At 48.8% G+C, this 24,465-nt stretch overlaps 1 protein-coding gene across 8 annotated transcripts in view; it reads right to left on the bottom strand.

Annotated features, from left to right (window-relative positions):
- CASZ1 (castor zinc finger 1) overlaps window positions 1-24,465 on the bottom strand; it is a 1,374,833-nt gene that overhangs the window by 237,783 nt on the left and 1,112,585 nt on the right. For 5 of the 8 annotated variants that reach the window (XM_069609954.1, XM_069609960.1, XM_069609958.1 and 2 more), the window contains exon 1: window positions 2,118-2,364. The exons of the other annotated variants lie outside the window; for them this stretch is intronic. In XM_069609954.1, coding sequence (XP_069466055.1) covers window positions 2,118-2,166 — 49 coding nt within the window. In that variant the 5' untranslated portion in view covers window positions 2,167-2,364. Of the gene's footprint in view, window positions 1-2,117; window positions 2,365-24,465 lie in introns of those variants that run through there. 8 annotated transcript variants of the gene reach the window in all.

Below are 24,465 nucleotides of genomic sequence, written 5' to 3'. Positions count from 1 at the left end.
CTCCCTCTATATCCTCTGGGCATTGAAACCAGCCGGACAGGTTGCAAGTGCGCCCTAAGCTCCTGTTGGCATCAAACCCACCCAAAAGTAATGCAGTGCGCCTTGAACACCCACTCAACATGGCAAACCAGCACAGGAACCCAACTGCCCCCTCTGCACCTGCTCCAGCTAACACCGTGGTCAAGAATGAGCTTTCTTATTCAACTCTCAGGCCAGTCTCGTCTTCCCTGGCACCCACCCTCCCGGCCTGCCTCCTACCCCGGGCCGCCAGTTCCGAGCCCCCAGACGAACCCTGCCTCGTGGTCTGGTTCAGTGTTTGTCTCCTGCCCTCAGGGAGCGATTCCAACTCTTACCCTCGCTCTGAGGCCCACTCCTGGCCTCGCTGACTGACTGGTTCGGTCTCTTTCTCCGTTCCTCGGTCCCTGGTCACATATGCAGCCTGTCACTCCCTGGGCGTCTGTCTCCTGCTCCCATCACTGCCTGTCTCTTACTCTAGCGGGGCGCAAGCCTCTTTCTATCGAGGACGAATCCAAGCCTCTGTGAAGCGCACTCGCGTGAGTGGCATGATGCCTGTCGCCCCTGTCTCGTGGTCCCCAGCTCCGCTCTGCTGCCCCCTGCTCTGTCCCTACTCCGGTATGAATTGGGTAGCTCACCCACCGCATGGCTCTACACGACCCCTCGCCAAGGCTCGGCTCTCAGACTCGGTCCTCGGCGCCGCTGCGGTTCCTCGCACTGACACAAACATTGCCATTTCCACAGTAACCCGCTGTGCCCAGGGTGACCGGGCACCAGAGAACGCCAAAGTGCGCGAGAGGGGACGGGGTCTGCCAGCGGGCGCCGGGCTCTGTGAGGAGGCCGGGGGTCCAGGGTTCTGTGAGAGGGGACAAGGGACTGAGAGGGAACCAAGGATTGAGAGAGGGGACCGGGTTAGGGGTCTGCCAGTGGGTCCGGGTCCGCCGGAGAGGACCGGGCTCGCCGGGTCTGTGCTCCCGGAGTTTCCACACACACACACGACAGAAAGAAAAGCGAAACAGTGTGCGCTGCCCCTTCTGCCAGCGCTCTCTGCCGTCCCTGAAGGGCACCTTCCAGCCAGTCTCCGAGGTGCCCCGGCTCTGCCCTGCACTCGGGTCCCCGCTGACCTGCGCCCGGGTGCTACTGGCTCCCCCCGCGACCCTCATCATGCCCACTCCTCGGCCCATCTGACCCACTCCTCCCATCGCAGACTCTCAGACGGAAAGTTGCCAATCCACCACTCCACCGGCTCCTCGAAATTATAGGAGATTATGGGTCCCCCAGACCCCCCCACCCCCAAGATCACAACAGTGATCCCGGCGGACCCTTGCCATAGCGCACAAGATCGTAGGGGTCCGCGGACCCCGCGAATTACACCGCGCTGTGCGGGCCGTCAGACTCCCCCCCCCCACCGAAAAGTTAAAGTTAATTTCCGGGATAGTTTGAGAGCCGGAATTACAAAGCATGTTGTCACACAGCAGAATGCACTACCAACGTTAAGAATATCATATTATAAGGGAGGGGGCCACGAGGACACCCCCAAGATGACAGATTTGCAGTTCACGTTGTGCGTCGGCGCCCTTTAAAGTGCTCCTGGGACCCGGGATATGTGTCAGTGCTGGACTACGGGGATACGGTATTCTTGGTTCGGCCCTGTCGCTGTTGGTGACCTATACACCCTATGGACTACATGACATATCGTAGCCCTGCCCCCACGCCCCCTGCACCCAGCACACATGCACCAGCCCCGTCTTACCCCCTTCGGGAGGCAGGGGATGGCCGGATCGCATTAGGACCCGGTTCTAGGAGCGCTTCGAGGCCGTAGCATCCAAACATTGAACTTTAAAGTAACTCTTTTTGGGCAAATGAATAGCCCCGTCCGGGCAGAGTACCAAGGCCAGCGGCAGCTGGCGGCAGCAGCACCGGAGGTGAGCGGATCCGGGGCCCCTGGGGGCCAGAGGGCGCACATCTCAACGTCTAATAGAGTTGGGGAGCCGCACGGGAGTTCTGTCTCTGGGGACAGGCACAGAAGGCAAGGCAGGCGAGCATTAAGGACACATAAGCGCCCGGCAGAGGAGACTCCGCGGGTGCGAGGCACTACTCACCATAGTCGGAGAGTCCGAAGCCAAGCTCACTCAGATAATCAACTTTCATAGTACTCGGTGCTCCGATCGCAGCCGATTTGTCCCCAATAAGAAGTTCCTGCGGAGCCCGAGGTCATCCCGGGAGGGTGGGGGCAGGGGCAGCCGGGCGGTAGGGAACAGGCACCGACCCCCCCTTTTCGGCCGCAGCAGGTGAAGGATCAGCCGGTGCGTTCAGAGCCTCTCCCAGGCCGGGGAGGGGAGGGGAGGAGGAAGGGGAGGGTCCGGAGTCGAGGGAGGGACAGGGGGCGGGACCAGGAGAGACGGGGCTGATGGAGGGATCGAGGGCGGGGCCGGGAGTGGAGGCCGGGCCCGGGATGAAGTACGGAGCAGCCGCTCGGAGATAGCACTGGCGGCTGGGGCGGCAGGAGGAGACTGGGCACAGGGGGAGCCCTGAGACCAGAGAGCGAGCTGAGAGCGGGCAGGAGAGGGCGCAGGGCAGCCTCCGGATCCGAGAAAAGAGGGGACAGAAAGGCCACGCAGCTCGGCGGGTTGCGCGCCTGCCAGCGCGATTTGCGCTCGAGACGCAGATTAGAGGTTCGATTCGCGGAGGGCAGGCACGACCCTGCGCCCTTTCCAGGCTTGTACATTCAGTGCCAACTTGGGCACGGCGAAAGAGCGCTCGCTAGCCCAATCGAGGCAACATGGCACAGTTACACGAATCGCAGGGCTGAGAGAGGAAACACGCTTCGCGCAGGGAAGTAGGCGCTTAACGCCTTCAACTAATACCGTCCGACTGCCTTGCACTTTGGTGAAACCGGCTGCAGTCGAGTAAGACTTCAGTGTGCCAATATACCCGCAGCGTCACCCGACCAGAATCCCACCGGACGCCCCACGCTCTTTTTAATTTAAAAGGCCGCTTTAAAGTGTGTATCGCGCCTTCTTCAATGAAGCGTAGCCTCTGCAGCGACAGACTCCCGGAAAGCTCGGATCTCGCTGTTCCACGGGAAACCTCCGGATTCGGAAAATGTACCCCCAAATACCTCGGCCCCAGCGCCAGTGTGCTACAGTGTAATCCAGGAGGCAGGACGAGGTCTTGCTGCCATGTTTGCCAACACAAATGTTACCAACATAACCAGTTAAAACCCAAGTAATACCGATTTCATGCCCCTCGCCCAATCTCACTGCATACACTTTGTTTTGCATACGGCGCCTATGAACCAAGTTTAGAAGTGGTTGGTACCACCAAGACCGCTTTGGGCAGAGATTTAAGTGGGCAAGTACTTGCTGGGCCTGAGTACCTGCACGTTTTTTTGTACGTTACATAGCGCCGGCAAAAAGTATACACTTTTAGTGGAGGAGTACTGGCACTTAGCAGTAAGCAGGAACTCTGTGATATTGAGTACCTGCACTTCTGTGTTTCCATTTCAAGCACTTACTTTGGGGATATTAGCACTTGGGTAGACCCCCGAGGCCTTCGAGCCACTTGGGTTTTGCTAACCAGATGGCGGGCTTCTCTTACAGCAGAGTGCCTGTGTCAACCCAACCCATTCTGAGCAAAACATACTCTCCTTTTTATAATCTGTAGCTCCGGGTCAGTGCTTTAAGTGGGGTGAGAAATCGAGGGGGCTGTACGAGGCAGTGTGGCCTAAAGGATGGGCATGGACTGAAGGAGCTTTTCTTGCTGGTGGGGTGATGGAAACTGGGGGAGCAGTGCCCCCGGGTCAATTACTTTTTAGGGACACTGCCAGGGCTCAGCCCAGCTAGCCCTGGCACACTTAAAGTCCTGCTCCTCGTTCAACACACACGTTACCAGGAAGATAGCCAAGCCGCATAGTGCCAGCAAGCCTGCCTCTGCAAAGTCAAGCCTTTCTTCCCCTTCTGAGTTTCAGAACAGTTCTCCAAGCCCTGGGCATTCGCCACTGGCAGGGACAATACCCTACACTCTGGTGTTCCAGAGGCAACCTTGATCCCCCTGAAAGCCGTCCAGCACGCTGCAGCACGCCGCATCAACAGGACTATGAAAATGCAACCACGTCACCCCAATGTTGGAAGAGCGATCCACCGGGTTACCTGTCAAGCATGCATCATGTTCAAGCAGACTGCACCGCCCACAGAGCCGCCCAGCCAAACGACCATCATACTTCCCAGCGAAACAATCTCCAGAAGCTGCCACACCAATACACTAGAAACAAAGAGCCACACAAGGGGAAGCACTAGGAAACAGGTGTGTTCCTGCAATGCATCAGGCCCCTGGGACAACGCAGACTAGACTGGCCTCCTCCGCAAGGACCTGACCACCCCACTTTTCAAAGGACATCTTGAGAAATACTGATTGTTCCACTCAACCCCAGTTCCAGAGCTCGCCACTCCCTTGCTACCCCTCCCCTTCCCAGCAGCCGCTGCTGCTACCGCCAGACCCTACCTGTGGCCCCCTAGGAGCGGCCCCTATCTACAGCGCTCTGCTCCCCCAGCTAGGTTTGCTCTTCAGAAACTCCATTCCTACATGCAGTCAGGATTAAAACACACCTATTAATGGACCAGTCCCTGCTCCCCCTGAGCCCGGCGGCCCATCTTCCATCTTGCAGGCCTTTTTAAAGCTCATGGTCTGCCATTTGCAGGATCCCTCGGCGCTGACGGCGGTCTACAGTAGTGGCATCTTAAACTCAGATGGACAAATGAATAATGGCCCTTGCGAGCACCCATGAAGCAGGCATGAAAACCCCGCCCTAGTGCCAGCCTCCCCATCTTTCCAACCGAAGACAAACTATGCATTACTTATTAAATTAATAAATACAATATATTAAAAAAACAAAACTAGGCCCCAACGAGCCTTCGCACAATTCAGTGCTTGGGTTGCAAGCGTCCTGAAATCATTGAGGCCACTTAACACGTGAGCACCTTCATGCTGTTGAACCCCAGATCTAGGTTGCACCTCACTCGTTATTTTTTGATTTTTTTTTTTAAACCTTGGCTGAGGCCTGCTGCTGCCCGTGTTTTATTGTGCAGCAACCGTCATCGTTTTTGCACGGGCAACTCGCTGTAAAGTGTGGCCAGTGAGGAGAAGGCACATGTAGATTGGTCGCCCCTGTGCTTCACCTGTAAGACTGTTCCAAACGTGTACACGCCAAAACAGGGTGGCCAGATTTCCAAAATAGAAACCAGGACAGGGCAACAACATAAACATAGGACTAACATTTGCCCAGGACTGACAGCCAGGACTACACTTTAGTGGTGGGGGGAAGGTGGAGGCGGGACGCACACTGTGATGTGCCTGTGACTTTAAGAACCAAAATACAAAGGCACTTCTGCCCAGAATGGAATGATATTCCAAGACGATATGGGAAGCGGTTTCCTCAAGCAGTGTCTGTGGCACAATAGTTCAGTGCTATCGGTGTTAACTTGAAAGTTGGAAGTTCAAGCATGCCCAAAGAGTTTGGCACAGGTGTTAAAGTTAAATCACCACTTATGTGTGTTTAGTGTATAACAACAACATTAATAGGTGCGTATGTAAAACGCTTGTGTACAAGGTCGTGCTGATTTCTATCCACAGGGCAGACGCTGAAGATCCTCGCCCGGAAACCGGGAAGGAGTGGACAGAGCACCCAATACCGGGACAGTCAAGGCAAGACCAGGGCCAACGACTGGCCAACCCTGTGCGACAAGAGTGCTTTCACACTGGCTCACTGAGAAGCCTCGCTTACAGGTTTAACGCGGGCTGCGGCTCACGCAGGCCTGCAAAGTACAACACTGAGAAACGCTCTATCATGGCTCTCACCGTACAATTCCATTGGATAGGTTTCACCAAGTCACAGGAATGACTTGCTTTTTAAAAGTCACCTGTCTTGGAAATAGTTACTCAAGTCAAATATATAGCAGAGCTGTTCTCTAAAAAATACGATTAACATCTGCCAGGAGGGTGTGGTAGTCCGATCATTTTGGCTTGTTTTGGCCCGGTTGAACGCAAGCACTCTCCTTTGCATGTCCTTGCAATGCTTTCATGAGTGTCCCCCTGAGAGTTGGTACCTCTACGGTGTGAGCTCTGTGCCGAAGTCGAGTGCACAGGCACAGCAGCAGCTCTGAGCCCCAGTTGCTCATGGGGCGGCCATGTTTCCGTAGGACGAAATAGCACCTGAGACTCAAGGAAAGTTAAGTCTAACCGGCACAAGATGGTGGCCGGATGATACATAGATGCAGGCTTGCGTTTCAGGAACATTCCCGTTGGCTAGTTTAGAGGTTTGAAATCACGCAATCAGAAGTGAGGGTTTTACAATCTCAATGCCCAGCTGGGGACTGCTACTTCGGGAGCATCTCGGGGTCTGATAACCCTTGGTTAGAGCTCGCACGATTCTTTATAAAGGATACATTAATGTCAGGTGTAGCTCCAAAAGTGGGGGCCTGGAATATTCCCTTTGCATGTCTCCTGTGGGCCGGAAGCCCGACAAAGGACATCTCCCCAAAGCCTTCATCTCTAGGACTGCGGTACACGGAACTGAGGGCAGCGGCTGGAAAGTGTCTCTCTTGCTTGGCTCGAAATCCTGCTCTTGAGGGGCAAATAGACTAACCTAGAACTGCACCTCCTGTAAGGTCAGGGGGAAGCTCCAACACAAATGACACATCCTGTTAGAAGCGCCTAGGCCCTGTAGCCTAAAGCGTGTGGTGGAGGCCATACCAGGATTGTCACAGGCCCTCAGACTCTGAGTTTTGGTTCCACAGAGCACAATCCTGAGACAGCACCCTAGTGCACCTGATTTCAGCATTTTCGGTACTCTGCCATCCGCAATTTTGATTTCAGGAGATTGTGATGCTCCAGAATTCAGTATTTTTTTAGTTGTGCTAATTTCAACATATTCATCGGTCCGGAGTTCCTCATATTTAAACTTGAAGCATATATTTTTTTTTCTTTCTAGCAGGATCCAAAAAGGGAATATTGTCACCAAGTAGTGGAGTGAAAGCCACAGGGAACCTTAGCAGCTGCTGACTAACGCGTGCCCACCTTCTCCGGTGGCTCCTGCGAGCATCCTTTCTCACAGAGGACCCTGGGTGGACACTAAGATGTCCTCTGACAAGCTATTCATGTCCCTTCAATACCTTTCAAGTGTTTAGAGAAACAGGGCCGAGCGATCATTTATTCCCGAAGCGGCTATATTGTGATGCCTTTTTATATTCACAAATATATTTTCTTAATTTTAAGCATTACACCTTTTATTTATATTTCTAGAATTGATTTCATTTCCAATGTTAAAATTATGAACTACACAACACATTCAGTAAAACCACCTCACATTATTTTGTAATCAGACCTTTTAGTGTTAAGTAGTAAACACATTTTACTCTTCTACACGCCCTGTTTGGATCCGGGCGTCTTTATTGTATTACCTATATTCGAAAGCTGGCCTAGAAGTTAGATTTTCCGATAACATATTGAAGAAGAGTTACGAAGGGACTGGGAGTTTACAATGTATGATTTGGTGGCCTTTTGGGACTTAGATCAGAAGGTGTTTGTAAGAATGCTCTCCGCAGAGTTGCTGAACCACTCATTCTATCACAAATAGGCGTTTTTACCATCGCACCCCAGAGCTCATGTGGCGTGCATTTAAAGGCCCCAAGCAGAAATCCCTTTCACCTGAAAAGCCGCATTTAAACACTGCCGCCAAAAATGGCCTGCTTTGCTTTTATTTCACCTGAATGACAAGAAGTTACACACTGCAACCAAAAAAGCCTTGCTTGACTGTTATTTCACATGAATGACAAGAAGTTATACACTGCAACCAAAAACGGCCTTGATTGACTTTTATTTCATCTGAATGACAAGAAGTTCTACACTGCAACCAAAAACGACCTTGCTTTACTTGTATTTCACATGAGGGGCAAGACTTGCAATACTACATCCAAAAATGGCTTTTGCTTTCCCTTGCACATGACAGCAGCCCTTTAACATGGCAAACGAAAAACGGCTTGGCTTTTTCTTTGTGTTCATGTCAAATTAAAGAACCATGTGGAAGGGGGCCTACCCATTATTGTCAATGGACCAACAGCAAATGTAAATTCACCCAAGAAGGAGAACTTAGAATTCTGTGACCTGCAAGACAGGATTTAAACATTAAAAGCAAAAAAAAGCTTGCACAGAGAAATGTCAGGGGGATATGATGGGGGAGGGGGTTTGACCAAAGTGAATGCATATTATGTTACCATTACCACCCACAAACCTCCAGTCAGCTTCGAAAATACCCTTACTACAGGAAAAAACAGTTCTGGCATTCAGGCAGGAACTCGTGATGACAAAGCTCCGCTTCCCGCTGAATATCACACATATCCTATAATCATCCCGCAATAGAATGTGAAGTTGCAGAGGGCGTCACAATTCCCTGCTCTGCTAGACATGAAGTCAGGCGCCCAGAGGTTTCAAAGAAGGCAAAGTGTGGCTAAAACCTGACCAGGAGGTGTGAGCCCTTCCCGCATCCACCTCAAAGATCAAACTGCAAAGTTCAAAGGGACCAATACAAATCTCTGGTCATTGTCTGAGCCCGGAGGAAGGCAGATGGTTGTGGGGAATGAAGCGGCACTCCCCCAGGTGGGACAGACACTCCCAAATGGACATTAAAAGACTGATTTCATTTTAGACACTTTTCACAGCAATCAGAATAAGAATTAATTTCATTTTGTGCAATTTTTTCATGCAATTTACAGGCATTTTTAAAGAGACTAATTGCATTTCCCTAGTACTTTGGGGACTGGAATGGCCACTTATGCTAGCTTTCTGGCTGATCTAAAAATGGCACAAATGTGACAGTTGATGAAAAGAGGGAAGATGAAATTAATTAGGAACATGCTGAATCATTTACAGAGTCATAACTATTATATATTTTAGGAAAATGAAAACATTTTGCCAAAGGGCCATGCTACCTCATATGTAGTTGGCGATTGGCTTACCTAATTCCCTATGACCAACTAAAACCGCATATCTAGTTCATATGGAAGGGGCTAGTATAAGTATGAAGTTATGAGACATAACTAGTTTTTACCAAAAAGTTGATCTGAGAACAAAGCAGTGTAATAAATGCAAACAGACAGATGGTGCTCTCTTCACTTGAACCAATCATGCCAGGTGGCAGAGAGAGGAATGGTAACTGTCCTATCCGAGCGGCAGGGATAATTACAGGGTACTCCCTCTAGATTGTAAAGTTAGTGATGTCATTTGTGCTATATAAGGGGGGCTGTACTAAGACAGACACCAAAATCCAGGGAGACAGGAGAAGGAGGGCGGAGAAAAGGCAGCTGAACCTTACCATCCTTGAGAGTGCAGTGACCAGACCCCTTGCCCTAGCTGTCCAGAGTGTCCTGAGATCCAGTTGGCTTTCCTGAATCCCCAACCAAAGCTTGCTTTGTAAGTAGCATATACCACAGCCCTACATTGCATAAACCCTTCATTTTTTGTAGCATTGCATGCCCATATTTCTCCCATTGAAAACCCTAAAAACTGCCAGTGTAATTCAGCCACCTTCCCTTAGAAGAATCTCTTATTTGCTTGTGTATGTTAGCAGATCTCCTTTAAAATACCTCTCAGTGTCTGTGTACATCCTTAGCATATTTTTGAGTAAATCATTTAATTCCCCCATTGAAATTCACGGTACAAGATTGTTGAAATTGGAAATTAACCATTGTGTACCTGGTGTTTGTATTTAATTGTTATAATCATTAAAGTGTTGCCTCAAAAGAATTAGTCTCCTTGTAACTGAAAACTGAATTGTCCGTGTATTGTGTGCCCTACCCAATGAATTCCTAGTTGCATCTGTCCTATTAAAACCCACACTGTTGTTCCCGTGTGAGCAATCCCTTTTGCCTAGAAGTCTCCGTGGATGTGCCTCTGTCCTGGTAATTGAAAACCAATTTTCCTATTGTGAGCTGCCTGTCATTGTAAACCCAGTGTCAACGAATTTCCATTTGCCACTGCATTTTCCCTTCTGCATTTGTTTTCTCCCAAAACCGATTTTCCCACTTCATTTCTATTTTTTCCGTGGTGGGCTGATTAGTGTTCTCTAAACTTTCCCTATCTCCTAAGGTGTAAGCAATACAAATTTACTTTCACTCTGTCCCCTAGCAGTTGTGAGTAATAATCAAAATCCCATTCTGCCATTTTGCTCCAAAAACGGGTTTTGACTTTCTTTGTTGGCTTCCAATCTGGGGTGGTGGGCTTTACCCCAAATCTGATGTTCTCTCTCTATCCATACCCCTTGCCAATGCCTTCCATTCAAAGGAATCAAGTTTAATTGATGTTTGGGGGGAAGTGTTGCAGGGGGAGTGCTGAAACTGGGGCGCTATCACTATCAACCTGATTGTATTTTCCTGTTTCGTCATTAAAACCAAAGTGAGTGTAACAGTCTATTTCAACCTGATTGTATTTTCCTGTTTATCATTATAACCAAAGTGAGTGTAACAGCCCATTTCCACTTTGTCGCTCTAGATAGAATATTGCATTTGTGTTGCCACAAATTTTAGTGGCTGCTGTATATTGATTATTTTTCTTTTTCATTAAATAATAAATTCATAAATATCTAATTGATACACACCAGCCTGTTTCCTAGTCCATTCTGACACAGGGTGTTTGTGGAGGTTGGGTGGAAGACGCGTTTGAGGTCTACTCAAAAAGACTCTGCATTATATTAAAAATAAAAAGCGCTTTATTGTGCGCCACATCCATTGTAGGGGAAGGAGTTCCCTAGTTGGCGTGTGCCCAGTAATAAACCGTGACACTCAACATTGCCCCAATTCCTTAAATATAATTTAGGTTGGTTAATTTAGCTCTAGATTGTTAAAGAGAACTCTGCATTTCTTTTCAACCACTAGTTGTAATGTGTATGATTTGTTTAAATGTTGCAAGTTCACAATCTTGAATTCTTTAAGTAACGAAGCAGGTGAAGTAGTAATGAGTCCAGTGGTTCTCTGCAGCTGAGCTCCCACAAGTCCCCTTCCAGCTGTTCAAATCTAGTGACAATACATCAGCTTCCTTCAAGTATCCTTGGCTCACCTTTAGCTAGCTCGGCTGAGCTCAAGACTGTACTCTCTGCAGGTGGCACTTCGTAACAAAAACGTGCATTGCATTTTCAGCCCTTGGTCACAGACCCCATTCGTACAGCAAGACATTCTCCCAAAGACTTACAACAATGTCCAGTTATGCAGAAGTCCAATTTACGCCCCCCCTTATACATATGTTCCTGAAGTTCTATTGAAATCTCCACAGCTCTTTAATAGCCATAGCTATGCGCAGTCGACACATCATTAGCCTCTCAATACTAGCTTGGTGGCCCCTTCTGCTTAAGATAGCGCTAGTCAGGGGCGCAGAGTATGGGGGGCTGTGGGGTCCGGCCCCCCCCGGTAGAATGAAGTCGGGGCTGAGCCCCCCCCGGGCCAGAGAGAAGAGACGCACTATGGATGGCCCTTTGTTCCATCCATACTGTGGCCCGGGTAAAAGCTGTAGAAGCCGTGGAAAAACAAGGTTTAGAAATTGTGGGACAGATGCAAACCAAGAGGTTCTTGCTTTTCATCTGTCCCTCAATTTCTAAACATCGTTTTGGGTTGGGTATACTTCTATATCTGAGCACCAGGGTGCACAGATGTAGAGGTACACCCAACCCAAAACGATTTTTAGAAATGGAGGCACAGATGCAAAACAAGTCTGTCCCTCAATTTCTAAAAACGATTTGGGCTGGGTGTATTTGTACATCTGTGCACCCCTCTTGCGAACCTGTGTTGCGTGGACCGAGGGAGCGAATCTGTATTGCGCAGACCGAGGGATCGAACCTGTGTTGCTCTGTGTCGTCTTGCTTCCAAGGCGAGCACGTTGCCCCTGAGCTATCCTTCCGATACTCTAAAGATATGAAGTACATTTAATGATACAGAACCAGAACTATTGAGCAAGTCTGTCATCATCAGAATAACTCAACACTGTCGTGGTTATACAAGAGCTCATATATTTAAAGGGATGGAATTACTCAGAATGTAGCAGCACTATTCAATAACCCAAAGTTCTTAAGCATATTTAATGTGAAAATACTACACTTCTCACCATTGGGACAGTACTGCCACTTCTCACAGAGGCTTCTACACCTTTTATGGGGCAGCACTGATCCAGCCTACTGCACACATGCTCAGAATTGTCATTTATCAGCAGGACTGCAACACTCTACCATTGTGTTCTGTATGTTGAGTGCTTCTTGACCAACAATGTGGATTCATGGCTCTCTCCCAGTGTCTAAATAGTAGATCTGTCTACATTCAATTGGCAACAGGCATGTCCAGAGCTGCCTGCTGTCCATAAGCTGCTGCTCAGGATATTGGGAGCCGTGATGGGGCAAGGGATAGCCTCGAGCCTGTCGGATAGCAGAATCAGCAGGGTCTTAAAACCTGCTCACTCCTTCTGGAGGGGCCATGGGTAACTGATCCCACATACAGGGGGTTGTTACCCCTTTATCTCTCCTGAATGAAAGAATGAACTCTCTCAGACACAAGTTATCACCCCTGAACACACATTGAATGAATATAGTATGGATCTATAGATTGAGAAAACTGGAGTGACAATTCAGAGTGTTTTAACAGAAATATAATTGTCTTCCCAGATGGGAGACTGACTCCATTAATATACATGGGTCACTGAGATGACCAAGAGTGAAACTGTACATTCAGTTGTGAGATTACCAGCAACGGGTGATGCTATGCTCCAAGGATTGAGGTGCCCACTCAATATATCACACTGTTTAAAGGTGTGAGACTCATCCTGAATGCTTGCCCAAAGAGCCTTGGCCAGAGTTTCAAACTGAAGAAGTGAGCATGTGATCCGGTGTCTGCACCCCACACACACACAGGGGATTCCCATGCTCCCACTGCGAGATTTGCACCAAATTAGTGAGATTGTGCTCCAAGGTAGGAGGCACACGCACAGTCTTTGCTCTGATGTTTGACACACTCACAGGATGGGACGGCATTTCGTTCTCCCATCCTAGTTGTGTTGCTCTGCCTTTTGAGGGCTACTACAACCTGGATGATTATAGAGGGGTAGAGTAGGGGCAGTGATGGCCTACTGGAATGCAACTCGAAGGCTTAAATCTCCTTCTTACTTGACTTTAGTATATGCAGTACATGCTAGCCAATGTTTTCACTGTTCTGCTCTGCGCGCGGCTCCACCCCCCCGTTGGCCACTACATGCAAATTTGCGGTCCTATAACTGCCAGTGATGTCACTTCCTGTATTTGCCCCCCCCCCCAAGAAATTCATAAGTCGGCTCCCCTGTGGCTAGTGACTCTTCGGTCGAACAAGCACCCGCAGATCCAGCGGCCCGGATCCCATTAGACCCACATCCTAACCCAGTCCACTCCGCTAAGCGTTTGGAGCGTAGACTGGTACAACAGCTCCATGATTATATTGAAAATGAATGACAATCAACACTACATAACGTAATATACATATCAATTCGTAACAATACATAGTTAGTAATGTTATTTAAAAATGATCTTGCAGTCCTTTAAGTCTCTTATTAAAATGTATGACTCTGATCATATAGTGAACGTAGGATTTACGCCCTTTTCTGGGAGCAAGTCAGCGTGGGCTTAGATTCGCTGCAAAGTCAGGCATTAAGGGGACGGTGCCCAGGAGGGAGCATTGATGTCACAGGACCGATCATTGGCTTTCCGCAGCCCCGCCACCCATCATTTTGTGTTGGATTGTGGTTGGAGTTCTTCCACTGCCATGCCTTCAGTAGTTTCAAGATGTCCCACGCAAGCTGTTTGCACCCTTACTTCCCAATCCTCCATCCTTACAATATCAGGTGGGCTTGGACAGGGATTGGCCTTATTGCCCATCCTTTTCAGTGTATACTTGCTTCCGCACATTTACCACGGAGCACCTTTATGCTGACGGTGTGCTGTTATTATTTCAGCGACCGATTGCCCTATACCACGATTATTACCGAGAACGGTGGATGCAGGGAATACATTCAAGATGAGATCCTCGAAAAGCAGAATCTTGGTGGCGGAGCGTACTTTTGCAGAGCAATGTTCTAATGTTCTACCTCTGTAAAGCGCTCCGTTGCTTCTCGAACACTATGCAGGCATTGGGCTACTACACTATGCATAGAGCACTTCACTCCAGCGCTGGAGCCCGGGCATTGGGCTACTACACTATGCATAGAGCACTTCACTCCAGCGCTGGAGCCCGGGCATTGGGCTCCTGCACTATGCATAGAACACTCCACTCCAGCGCTGGAGCCCGGGCATTGGGCTACTGCACTATGCATAGAACACTCCACTCCAGCGCTGGAGCCCGGGCATTGGGCCACTGAACTATGCATAGAGCACTTCACTCCAGCGCTGGAGCCCGGGCATTGGGCTACTGCACTATGCATAGAACACTCCACTCCAGCGCTGGAGCCCGGGCATTGGGCCACTGAACTATGCATAGAGCACTTCACTCCAGTGCTTGAGCCCGGGCATTGGGCCACTGAACTATGCATAGAGCACTCCACTCCAGCTCTGGAGCCCGGGCATTGGGCCACTGAACTATGCATAGAGCACTTCACTCCAGTGCTTGAGCCCGGGCATTGGGCCACTGAACTATGCATAGAGCACTTCACTCCAGCGCTGGAGCCCGGGCATTGGGCTCCTGCACTATGCATAGAACACTCCACTCCAGCGCTGGAGCCCGGGCATTGGGCTACTGCACTATGCATAGAGCACTTCACTCCAGCGCTTGAGCCCGGGCATTGGGCCACTGAACTATGCATAGAGCACTTCACTCCAGTGCTTGAGCCCGGGCATTGGGCCACTGAACTATGCATAGAGCACTTCACTCCAGCGCTGGAGCCCGGGCATTGGGCCACTGAACTATGCATAGAGCACTTCACTCCAGCGCTGGAGCCCGGGCATTGGGCTACTGCACTATGCATAGAACACTCCACTCCAGTGCTTGAGCCCGGGCATTGGGCTACTACACTATGCATAGAGCACTTCACTCCAGTGCTTGAGCCCGGGCATTGGGCCACTGAACTATGCATAGAGCACTCCACTCCAGCTCTGGAGCCCGGGCATTGGGCCACTGAACTATGCATAGAGCACTTCACTCCAGTGCTTGAGCCCGGGCATTGGGCCACTGAACTATGCATAGAGCACTTCACTCCAGTGCATTAGCCCGGGCATTGGGCCACTGAACTATGCATAGAGCACTTCACTCCAGCGCTGGAGCCCGGGCATTGGGCTACTGCACTATGCATAGAACACTCCACTCCAGTGCTTGAGCCCGGGCATTGGGCTACTGCACTATGCATAGAACACTCCACTCCAGTGCTTGAGCCCGGGCATTGGGCCACTGAACTATGCATAGAGCACTCCACTCCAGCTCTGGAGCCCGGGCATTGGGTTACTGCACTATGGACAGAGCACTTCACTCCAGCGCTTTAGCCCGGGCATTGGGCTCCTGCACTATGCATAGAGCACTTCACTCCAGCGCCCGGGCATTGGGCTACTGCACTATGCATAGAACACTCCACTCCAGCGCTGGAGCCCGGGCATTGGGCTACTGCACTATGCATAGAACACTCCATTCCAGCGCTTGAGCCCGGGCATTGGGCCACTGAACTATGCATAGAGCACTCCACTCCAGCGCTGGAGCCCGGGCATTGGGCTACTGCACTATGCATAGAACACTCCATTCCAGCGCTGGAGCCCGGGCATTGGGCCACTGCACTATGCATAGAGCACTCCACTCCAGCGCTGGAGCCCGGGCATTGGGCTCCTGCACTATGCATAGAGCACTTCACTCCAGCGCCCGGGCATTGGGCTACTGCACTATGCATAGAACACTCCACTCCAGCGCTGGAGCCCGGGCATTGGGCCACTGCACTATGCATAGAACACTCCATTCCAGTGCTTGAGCCCGGGCATTGGGCCACTGAACTATGCATAGAGCACTTCACTCCAGCGCTGGAGCCCGGGCATTGGGCTACTGCACTATGCATAGAACACTCCACTCCAGCGCTTGAGCCCGGGCATTGGGCTACTGCACTATGCATAGAACACTCCACTCCAGTGCTTGAGCCCGGGCATTGGACCACTGAACTATGCATAGAGCACTCCACTCCAGCTCTGGAGCCCCGGCATTGGGCTACTGCACTATGGACAGAGCACTTCACTCCAGCGCTTTAGCCCGGGCATTGGGCTACTGCACTATGCACAGAGCACTTCACTCCAGAGCTTGAGCCCGAGCATTGGGCTTCTGCACTATGCACAGAGCACTTCACTCCAGTGCTTGAGCCCGGGCATTGGGCTCCTGCACTATGCATAGAGCACTTCACTCCAGCGCTTGAGCCCGGCATTGGGCTCCTGCACTATGCATAGAGCACTCCACTCCAGCGCTTGAGCCCGGGCATTGGACTAATGCACTATGCATAGAGCACTCCACACAAGCGCTTGAGCCCGGGCATTGGGCCACTGCACTATGCATAGAGCACTTCACTCCAGTGTTTGAGCCCGGGCATTGGGCCACTGAACTATGCATAGAGCACTTCACTCCAGTGCTTGAGCTCGAGCATTGGGCTTCTGCATTATGCACAGGGCTTATTGGGCTACTACACTGTGCATATAGCACTTCACTCCAGCGCTTGAGCCCGGGCATTGGGCTACTGCACTATGCACAGAGCACTTCACTCCAGCGCTTTAGCCCGGGCATTGGGCTTCCGCACTATGCATAGAGCACTTCACTCCAGTCCTTGAGCCGGGGCATTGGGCTACTACACTATGCATAGGGCTTATTGGGCTACTACACTGTGCATGGAGCACTTCACTCCAGTGCTTAAGCCCGGGCATTGGCTGCCAGCTGCCCACAGTCATGAATGCATATCATCCATTAGAGATTTTATGGGCAAGGCTCTTCTTTCCGTATTGAGAAAATGCCAGACTGGTCTATACAGAGCAGTACTTTAGCCACTGCTCTCCTGCTGCAGACCGCTGATTTTAGGAAGAAGTGTAGAGAAGCCACACCTGTGTTAGATTGGGATCACCCACCCACAATTCCCGGGACATCGAAGACCATCCTAACTCAGAAAACCACTCAAAAACGTTCCTCTTCCCAGGGTAACTGTCCCTATGCCTGTTGTGGTCACAGTGTAGCCCCCGGCCCAAATAGGACGTGCCTAGTCCTAATTCATTGCGTGTTAATAGGAAATAATAAAGAAATACACCTGGATATAATAATTAACCCGCCCCCGCCTTACACTCACAATGGATTGTTCAAGGGTCCTTTCCTCAGAATGAAAGTGCCCATGTTTATATTTACTGCACTATTGTTCAGGCGGTTCAGCATACCATTAGAAAGGGGGAGTTGCAATGACATGAGCAATGAGAGTGGGTAGTTGTGGGGTGGAGTTGGGTGGACCAGGCGACCAATGGACACAAGAGGGCGATTGAGGAGGAGACTATGAAGACTGATCCCTTGGAGGGCTTCTTTCTTGTGTAGCCCCCTGGGGCCCATGGCACAACAAGCCCTGGGCCACATGTGGGAAATGGCCCTGACGACGATACCTCACCAGGTTCAGCACAGGGTCCATCACCAAGAGAGCACAGAGCAGGGGAAATGTAGAGCTCTGGTGGAGACCCAGGCCATGTGAGCAGGGTGGCACGGGTCGGAGTGGCACCTTAGGTGAGTGAAACCCCTATGGGACCTGGACTGGAGGGCCTGGGTAAGGGTAGTGCAGTCCCTAGAGTCCTAGTCTATAACAGTGTTGACAGTGGGCCGGCACAAGGTATGGCTGGAGCATCTCGTGGGTGAAACTATGAAGTCCTGCTGGCGGCCATAGCAGGGCCTTAGTCAGCGCATGCTGTGGTGCGGAAGTTCAGTCACGCTGGGTTGAAAGGCCGGCCTGGCCAGCTGCAGAAGGCAGAGGGGGTTGCTAGGTCTGGTAAAGATCTGGGGCTACTCTAATATTGGGACGGTCGGGACTTGGGACGGTCGGGACTCGGGGCTGGCTAGCCTTTTGGTTATAGCTCCTGAGCTTCTATCTCGGGCTATAACCAAAAGATTCGGGGCTATAGCCCCCTCAGCCCACCCTAGCAACGCCTCTGCTGGAAAGGACCACAAGCACCCGCAAATCCCAAGCGGTAGCATGCTAGGGCAGGCCCATCCATATTAACGTCACCTGGGTGCCTGGTTGTAGAGAGCCTACTCCCCTGACCCTATTCTTGTGCACAGAAGCCTTACTAGTGCAGAGCAGAGTGTGGCCTGGTGGCAGAGTGGTGTAGAGTAGCAGCAAGAGCCTCAGCCATGTACTGTGCACAGGCTGAAGCTCACCCTGAGGCTTCCTATCAGGAGCCCCATCATGAAGCAACTTATAAACCTCCTTGCACAATTTTGGTAACGTGGATGGAACGGCAGGCTTATCTCTGCAAGGTCGTGGATCGTTGGTTAGTTGCAATACAGTGAAAATACAATGATTACCCAATGATAAAACGGACTGTCCAGTCAAGATTGTACACACATATCTACTTTATTATTATCACAGCAGACAGTTCTAGCCCCAAGGCCTGACAAAAATCTTAAACGTCTTTTTTTAATCAAAATGTAAAGAGCTGTATCTCGAGGTTAATAGAGAGAAATCCGAAGTAATGGTTTTTAAACCAAGGTTTGCAAAAAGTAGTGCCCTGATTATCGCGGTGAGCAGTGTTCCTATGCAGCAGGTTGGGTTTTTTGAGCATTCAGGAGTCCGGTTCCATGAGATTGGTTGCTGGAACTCAGAGGTGGAAAAATCAGGAACAACACTGGGGCAATATAGTGGGGCCATTAGATCATTCCAAATACCGCATGCGAGCAGAGCCTTTACCCTTTACAAAAAACAAGCTCTTCTGGCAGCTCTCCATGGCTCGGAAATATGGGGACATGCAGTGCTAAGGAAAGTGGATCTCTGCAAACCAAGTTTCTGAAGCAACTGCTCATGCTTCCTGAAACTGCTCCATCGTTGCTGGTATATTTAGAGCTTGATCTTAACCCAGTCTCGTCTCAGCTGGCTCTCAAACCTGCTTTATATTGGATTAAATGATGGCAAAATGAGGGGCTGGAGAGTTATCGGGGCGCACTGCTGTATCTAATGGCCATGGAGGGGGTTAAAGGTTTAGGCTAGGCGGCCCATGTTAAAAATACTTTGCAAGCCCTTGAAGCGAGTGAACTATGGGAAAACCCTATTGCTTGGTCTCAACGGTCTATTAAGGACCTACAAAAATCTGCCAAGGAAGGAGCAAAGGCCCAACTAGTAATGAAAGGCCAGACTCTTAAGACTGGCAGAGAAAATATTGATTGGGCTGGGCACAGGGATTTCAGAGCTACCTAGATGTAATTAACACAGCGTATGAAAGATCCCTGTATTTATGGATCAGGTTGGGGCTACTCATGCTAGCCTCATTTACAAAAGCATGGACACATGCAGAAGGTGGGAAATGCCCCATGTGTGGGGCTGTTTGTGAAATCCTGTCACATTTCCTATTGATTTGCCCTAGTACAATAACTCTGAGAAAATTGCATTTGAGACCAATTTTGAGGTCTGTGGGAGTCTGCTGTGTAGCAGAAACGGTGCGCTTGCTTAGACAATCGGTGTCTCCAAGTGTTGTCTTTGTAACCGGGCAATATTTGCACAGGTCCTGGCTGCCTTGAAATAAACTCTAAAATTGAGTGTTTTACCTTTCTGAACTTTGGAATTGCAATACATTAGTGAAGCTGCTAAGGCCCGATGTTTGATTGTTAAAATATGGTTTGGGGCTATTTTACTGTTTTTTTCTTTTTTAATGTCATGTGGTTTTTTATTATATTGTATGTTATTAAGAAATATGGAGGAATTTTATTGAGATTTTTATGTATAATGTAATGTGATACTTAAAGTTTTTATAAATGAATAAAAGTTTTTCAAGACAAGTTCTAGCGTACTACAAAATACAAGCCACCCTGTAAATGAATGCAGAAGAAAGTTTTAAGACAGGAGGGTAGTCAGTAAAGTAATTCATCGCAATAGATCAAGTATATTTGTTTTCAGCACAAAGGCAGCAATGGGCTGTAAAATGTCACTAGGGGCCTTCTGAGAAGGACCAGGGGGACAGAACCACAATGTACCTTGTGCTTGTAGAAGTTCTTGGTGTTTGACGGGGTTGAGTCGGTTTCAAGGCGCTTTGCAGCTCTGCAACAGAGTTCAAGATGGGAGACAGCTGCGGATATCAGGTTGCAAGCAGTTCGGTGAGCGAGGCTGGACGGACGGCTGCAGGCTGGCCTACATGGCGGCTCGGGGTCAGGAATCGTTGTCGCAGTGCTGGTTGGCGGGTCTGAAGCACTGGTTGAGGCATCTCAGACGGCGTAGCAACTGCGGCATAACAGCAGTAAGCGGTGCAGTCAGTTGAATCTTGAGGAACTCAACTGGCTCGAAAATGTCCTTTAAGGCAGAGGCTGGCTGATGCTTGTCGATGCACTCCTCCTAGCTTGTTCACTGGGCTTGTGTTGTCCTTTAACGCTGGTCGAGGTGTCTCGGACGGCTTTAGTGACTGCAGCGTTTCAACAGTCAGTGGTGCAGCCAGTCACGGTTTGAGGGCTCGACTGCCTCAAAAAATGTCCTTAAAAGATGGACGCTGGTTGATGCTTGTTGTGGCACTCCTCCTAGCTTCTTCGCAGGGATTGTGTCTTCCTTTAAGGTGGACGGCCCAAAGCTGAGGAGGGTGTTTGCAGGCAACGGCCTTGTCCTTTGTTCAGAGACTCTCTAGACCTTCCAGCCTAGGAAGCTTGCTGACAGAAACTAGCAGGGCATGCTGTGTGCTGGCTGGGTACCGGTTCTGGAGCTGCAAGACAGGTCCTCTGAGGTTGGTATCTCCCTCTGGTCTCTGGGAGATGTATAGGGGAGGGATCTTGCTTCCCTCTTGATAATCCTGGCCTTCCTTCACTGGCGGAAGCTGTAAGGCAGATTGTACCTTCAGCCAGGGTCCAAATAAGTCCATCTTGTTACACCTTGTGAAGCCTTCAGATGATTTGCCGAAAGAGGGGCTCAGGATTGGTTCCTTAAAATAGGCTTAGTCTGCACCAATCACTGAGGCCCATTTGGATTTAAAAAAGGGTTGAGCCCCTCTTTTGGCAGATTATCCGACGACTTCGAAAGGAGTAAGAAAGTGGCAAATAAAGGGGAGGATTGTATTGTAAGTGTAAATATATATATAGAGAGATACCTCGATTCATAGTTCCAAGGGGACCAAAGGACACGCATTAAACTCCAAGTGGGGTATTTTTAGGGATTCCTGCGGGAAGGCATAGATGAAGAATGCGTGCCAAACTCCAAAATGAGGTAAACTTGAGATGAGATACATTTACTATAGAAAATAAAGGAAGGTGATCGCAGAAAATTAAAGTGCACATTTGTTTGAGGTAATAAATATGTCTGCATAACACTTTTTTTCGTGTTTAAACTAAGAGACATACAACAATAGTAATAATTTAGCTGGGTTTCATAACTCTAAAATCAGAGATTGATGTCAATCATAGATTGATAACTGTTGAGAAAAAATAATAAATAAAAGGAGACTTTTAGTGTGTTAATAACAGCAGGATAGCAATGATCAATAGAATTATAAACAAAGGAATAAAGAGAACATAATTGTATAGGCTTCGGAAATTGGTCAAAGAATTTAGTTTTTGGTAATGGACGTTGATTGATGGTGCTTGCCCGAATTGATTGTTGTGGTATATTTGATTAAAATTATAATAGCAGAATAAAAAGTTTGGTAAGTATTGACAGTCAAAAAATTACTTGTCATCAAGGCGGGGGGGGGGGCACCCCTGCTACACCTATGTAAGACTTCCCCGAAATATACACCCAAGATTAGGAAATACCACGGCTGACAAAATGTATATGCCTTGGCATCAAGACGGTTTATTATCAAGAACCGTATTGCAACACATGACAACATACTTACATGCTGCATATACAGCGAAGAAGTTACAGAAAAGGTTAGCCATTTTAGAGCTATGGAAAATGTATCAGAGCGAGAAGGAAGACCTGCCCAAAAAGGAGTGGATGCTTAATCAGAATAAAGGGGAGGACACAACGCCCTCGGCTCCTCTTTCTCCTTCTAAAAGCAAGAGTACAGACACTGCGAAACAGGGATTCTATCATTTAAAGGAATTTAAGGCAGCAGTGGGGTTTGTTAATCTGACATATGAGTCTCTCACTTATAACAGTGAGGACAACATGCCAGAAAGCAAGATTAAAGAACGCAAATATATGTCAACACATGGTGAATATAAAGAGCGTGATGAAAGAAGGGATAGACAAATAGAGATAGAGGAAGAAGCTAAGAGACAAAAAGAACGGAAGGACAATAGAACTGTGTTAAAGTATATTTCACGTAATACCATCTGATGACAAACATTGGCCTAAGCGCATTCGCATCGCACTGAAAATCGCATTTAAATGAACCTGAATGAGGCTGAATACGCTGCCATTTTAGAATCATCCGCCATGTTGTTGAACTCCTGTTTTTGCCTCATGTTAAACTTTGTGTTTTCAGCTGCAGCAGGGAAAAAATGAACTTTGCACTGTGTCAACACAGATAAACATGTTGTGGCTGCTGCGAGTGGATTGTTTTTCCTGCAATAAGAAACCTTGGAGATGAACTGAGCATCAACTTAGATGTTGTCTGTACCAATAGCGTCATCCTCGTGCAAACAGTGAACAGAATGGTGAATAGCTAAAACCGTGTACCTTTGCAGAAATCTTTGTGACACTTCCTTGAAACTGGATTTACTTTAATCTTGAAAACAAATGTTACCATTGTGCTATGCGTGTAGAAAAAACATGTCTAGTGTTTGAGGAAAACATTGATTCTGTATTAGCAATGTGAACTGTGTATGAATCTTAGTGAATTGTTAACTTGAAGAGGGGATGGACGATGTAACCAGGATTGTGGAAAAGAGTATGTAAGTTCATATCTTTGTAATGTCCAGCACTCTCCCCCTGAAGGTGTCTGCTGGTACACACTGCACTGCTCTGAGAGCCAGGTAGCTATCTGTCCAATAAAATTGTACATCTACTTCTGAACTTGTGACTGGCGTATTTCATCTTTGGTGATACTAAGCCTCGATATGTCTTTGGTCTTTCAGATGGCACCCAAATAGGGAACCTCAAGATTGATGTCACATCACTGAACAAGAGACACGGCTACAGGAGTGTGATCGGAGAGTGAAGGGGCCCCTGCAAAACGAGATGCGACTCCTCAGCAGTACTGCATGATCCGATCCCTAGACGGCGAGCAAGCAGTTTAGGAACACATCTTGACGAGGGTCCCCATGTCGAGGCCAGTTTCAACATATTCACCAGCTATGACGATCCTTTGAAATCCGATCGGACCCTTTTGCATTTGAAATCAGGTGAGTCATGAGTCGTGCCCCAATGCCTAAGAATCCTGATATTGGTTGCAGATTTGCACTTGCAAGTACAAACAACGCCAGGTAACACCAGTATTCTGACATAACTGGGAAATTGTCATCCTGTTTCAGAGTGTTATTCCGCAGAGATAGATAATATTTGGGACGAGGCCAACCGGCGCCACCCGTTGGGTCGCCGGCTTGTTTAATATACTGTAAGTATGGCTTAGGAGTCATTGTATTTAATGAGATTTGGCACAAACAGACTAGACATGTTTCCAAACTTCAGTGGCCAGTTTTTGGCAGTCTCGAAATTGCCCGCCTAATGTATTTAGAATCTATATTGTTGAAGAAAAAGGCTAGGCCTGCAGCATTTGATGCAATTAAAGATTGGAGAAAGGAAGCTATGCAGCAACTTAAAAGTAAAGAAAAACATGCACGTAGACACATGACATGCTGAAAAAGCACTATTGCATGATCAGCAGAAACAGTCAGAATCTATTAAAAGTATGGATAGGGCTTTTTCACTTGATATGCAAAAGATATATCTGTCTCAGGATTTTCATACCTCAGATGAGTTGATTATTAAATTGTTAGATGAACGTAGAAATGTTTCCACTGTACCTCCTCCATATGTGCCTTCTGTTGTAGTTCCTCCTCTTCCTGTGATTGTTACTCTTCCTGTTGTTGTTCCTCCTCCTGTACCTCTACCCTTACCGACAGTTGCCGTCCCCATAATTCCGTCTGCACCTTCAGTGGTATTGCCTTTGTTACCTATTGACTCCTTACCAAGTGGTTCTGTCCCACCTGTAGTAGTTGAAGGGGCGGGATCAAGAGTAGTGACTCGTGGTACAATATCTAAAGCTAGAAAAACAGAATTGCATACGTGGGCTAAAAAATATATAGAGGAGGGAGATGAATCGGATGTTTTAGTTGCGATTTCTGT

This window comes from Ambystoma mexicanum, chromosome 8 (assembly GCF_040938575.1).
Source record: "Ambystoma mexicanum isolate Mex_15411 chromosome 8, UKY_AmexF1_1, whole genome shotgun sequence".
Lineage (NCBI taxonomy): Eukaryota > Metazoa > Chordata > Amphibia > Caudata > Ambystomatidae > Ambystoma > Ambystoma mexicanum.
The sequence above is the reverse complement of the archived record's forward strand: the minus strand, read 5'-3'. Positions and strand labels throughout refer to the sequence as shown.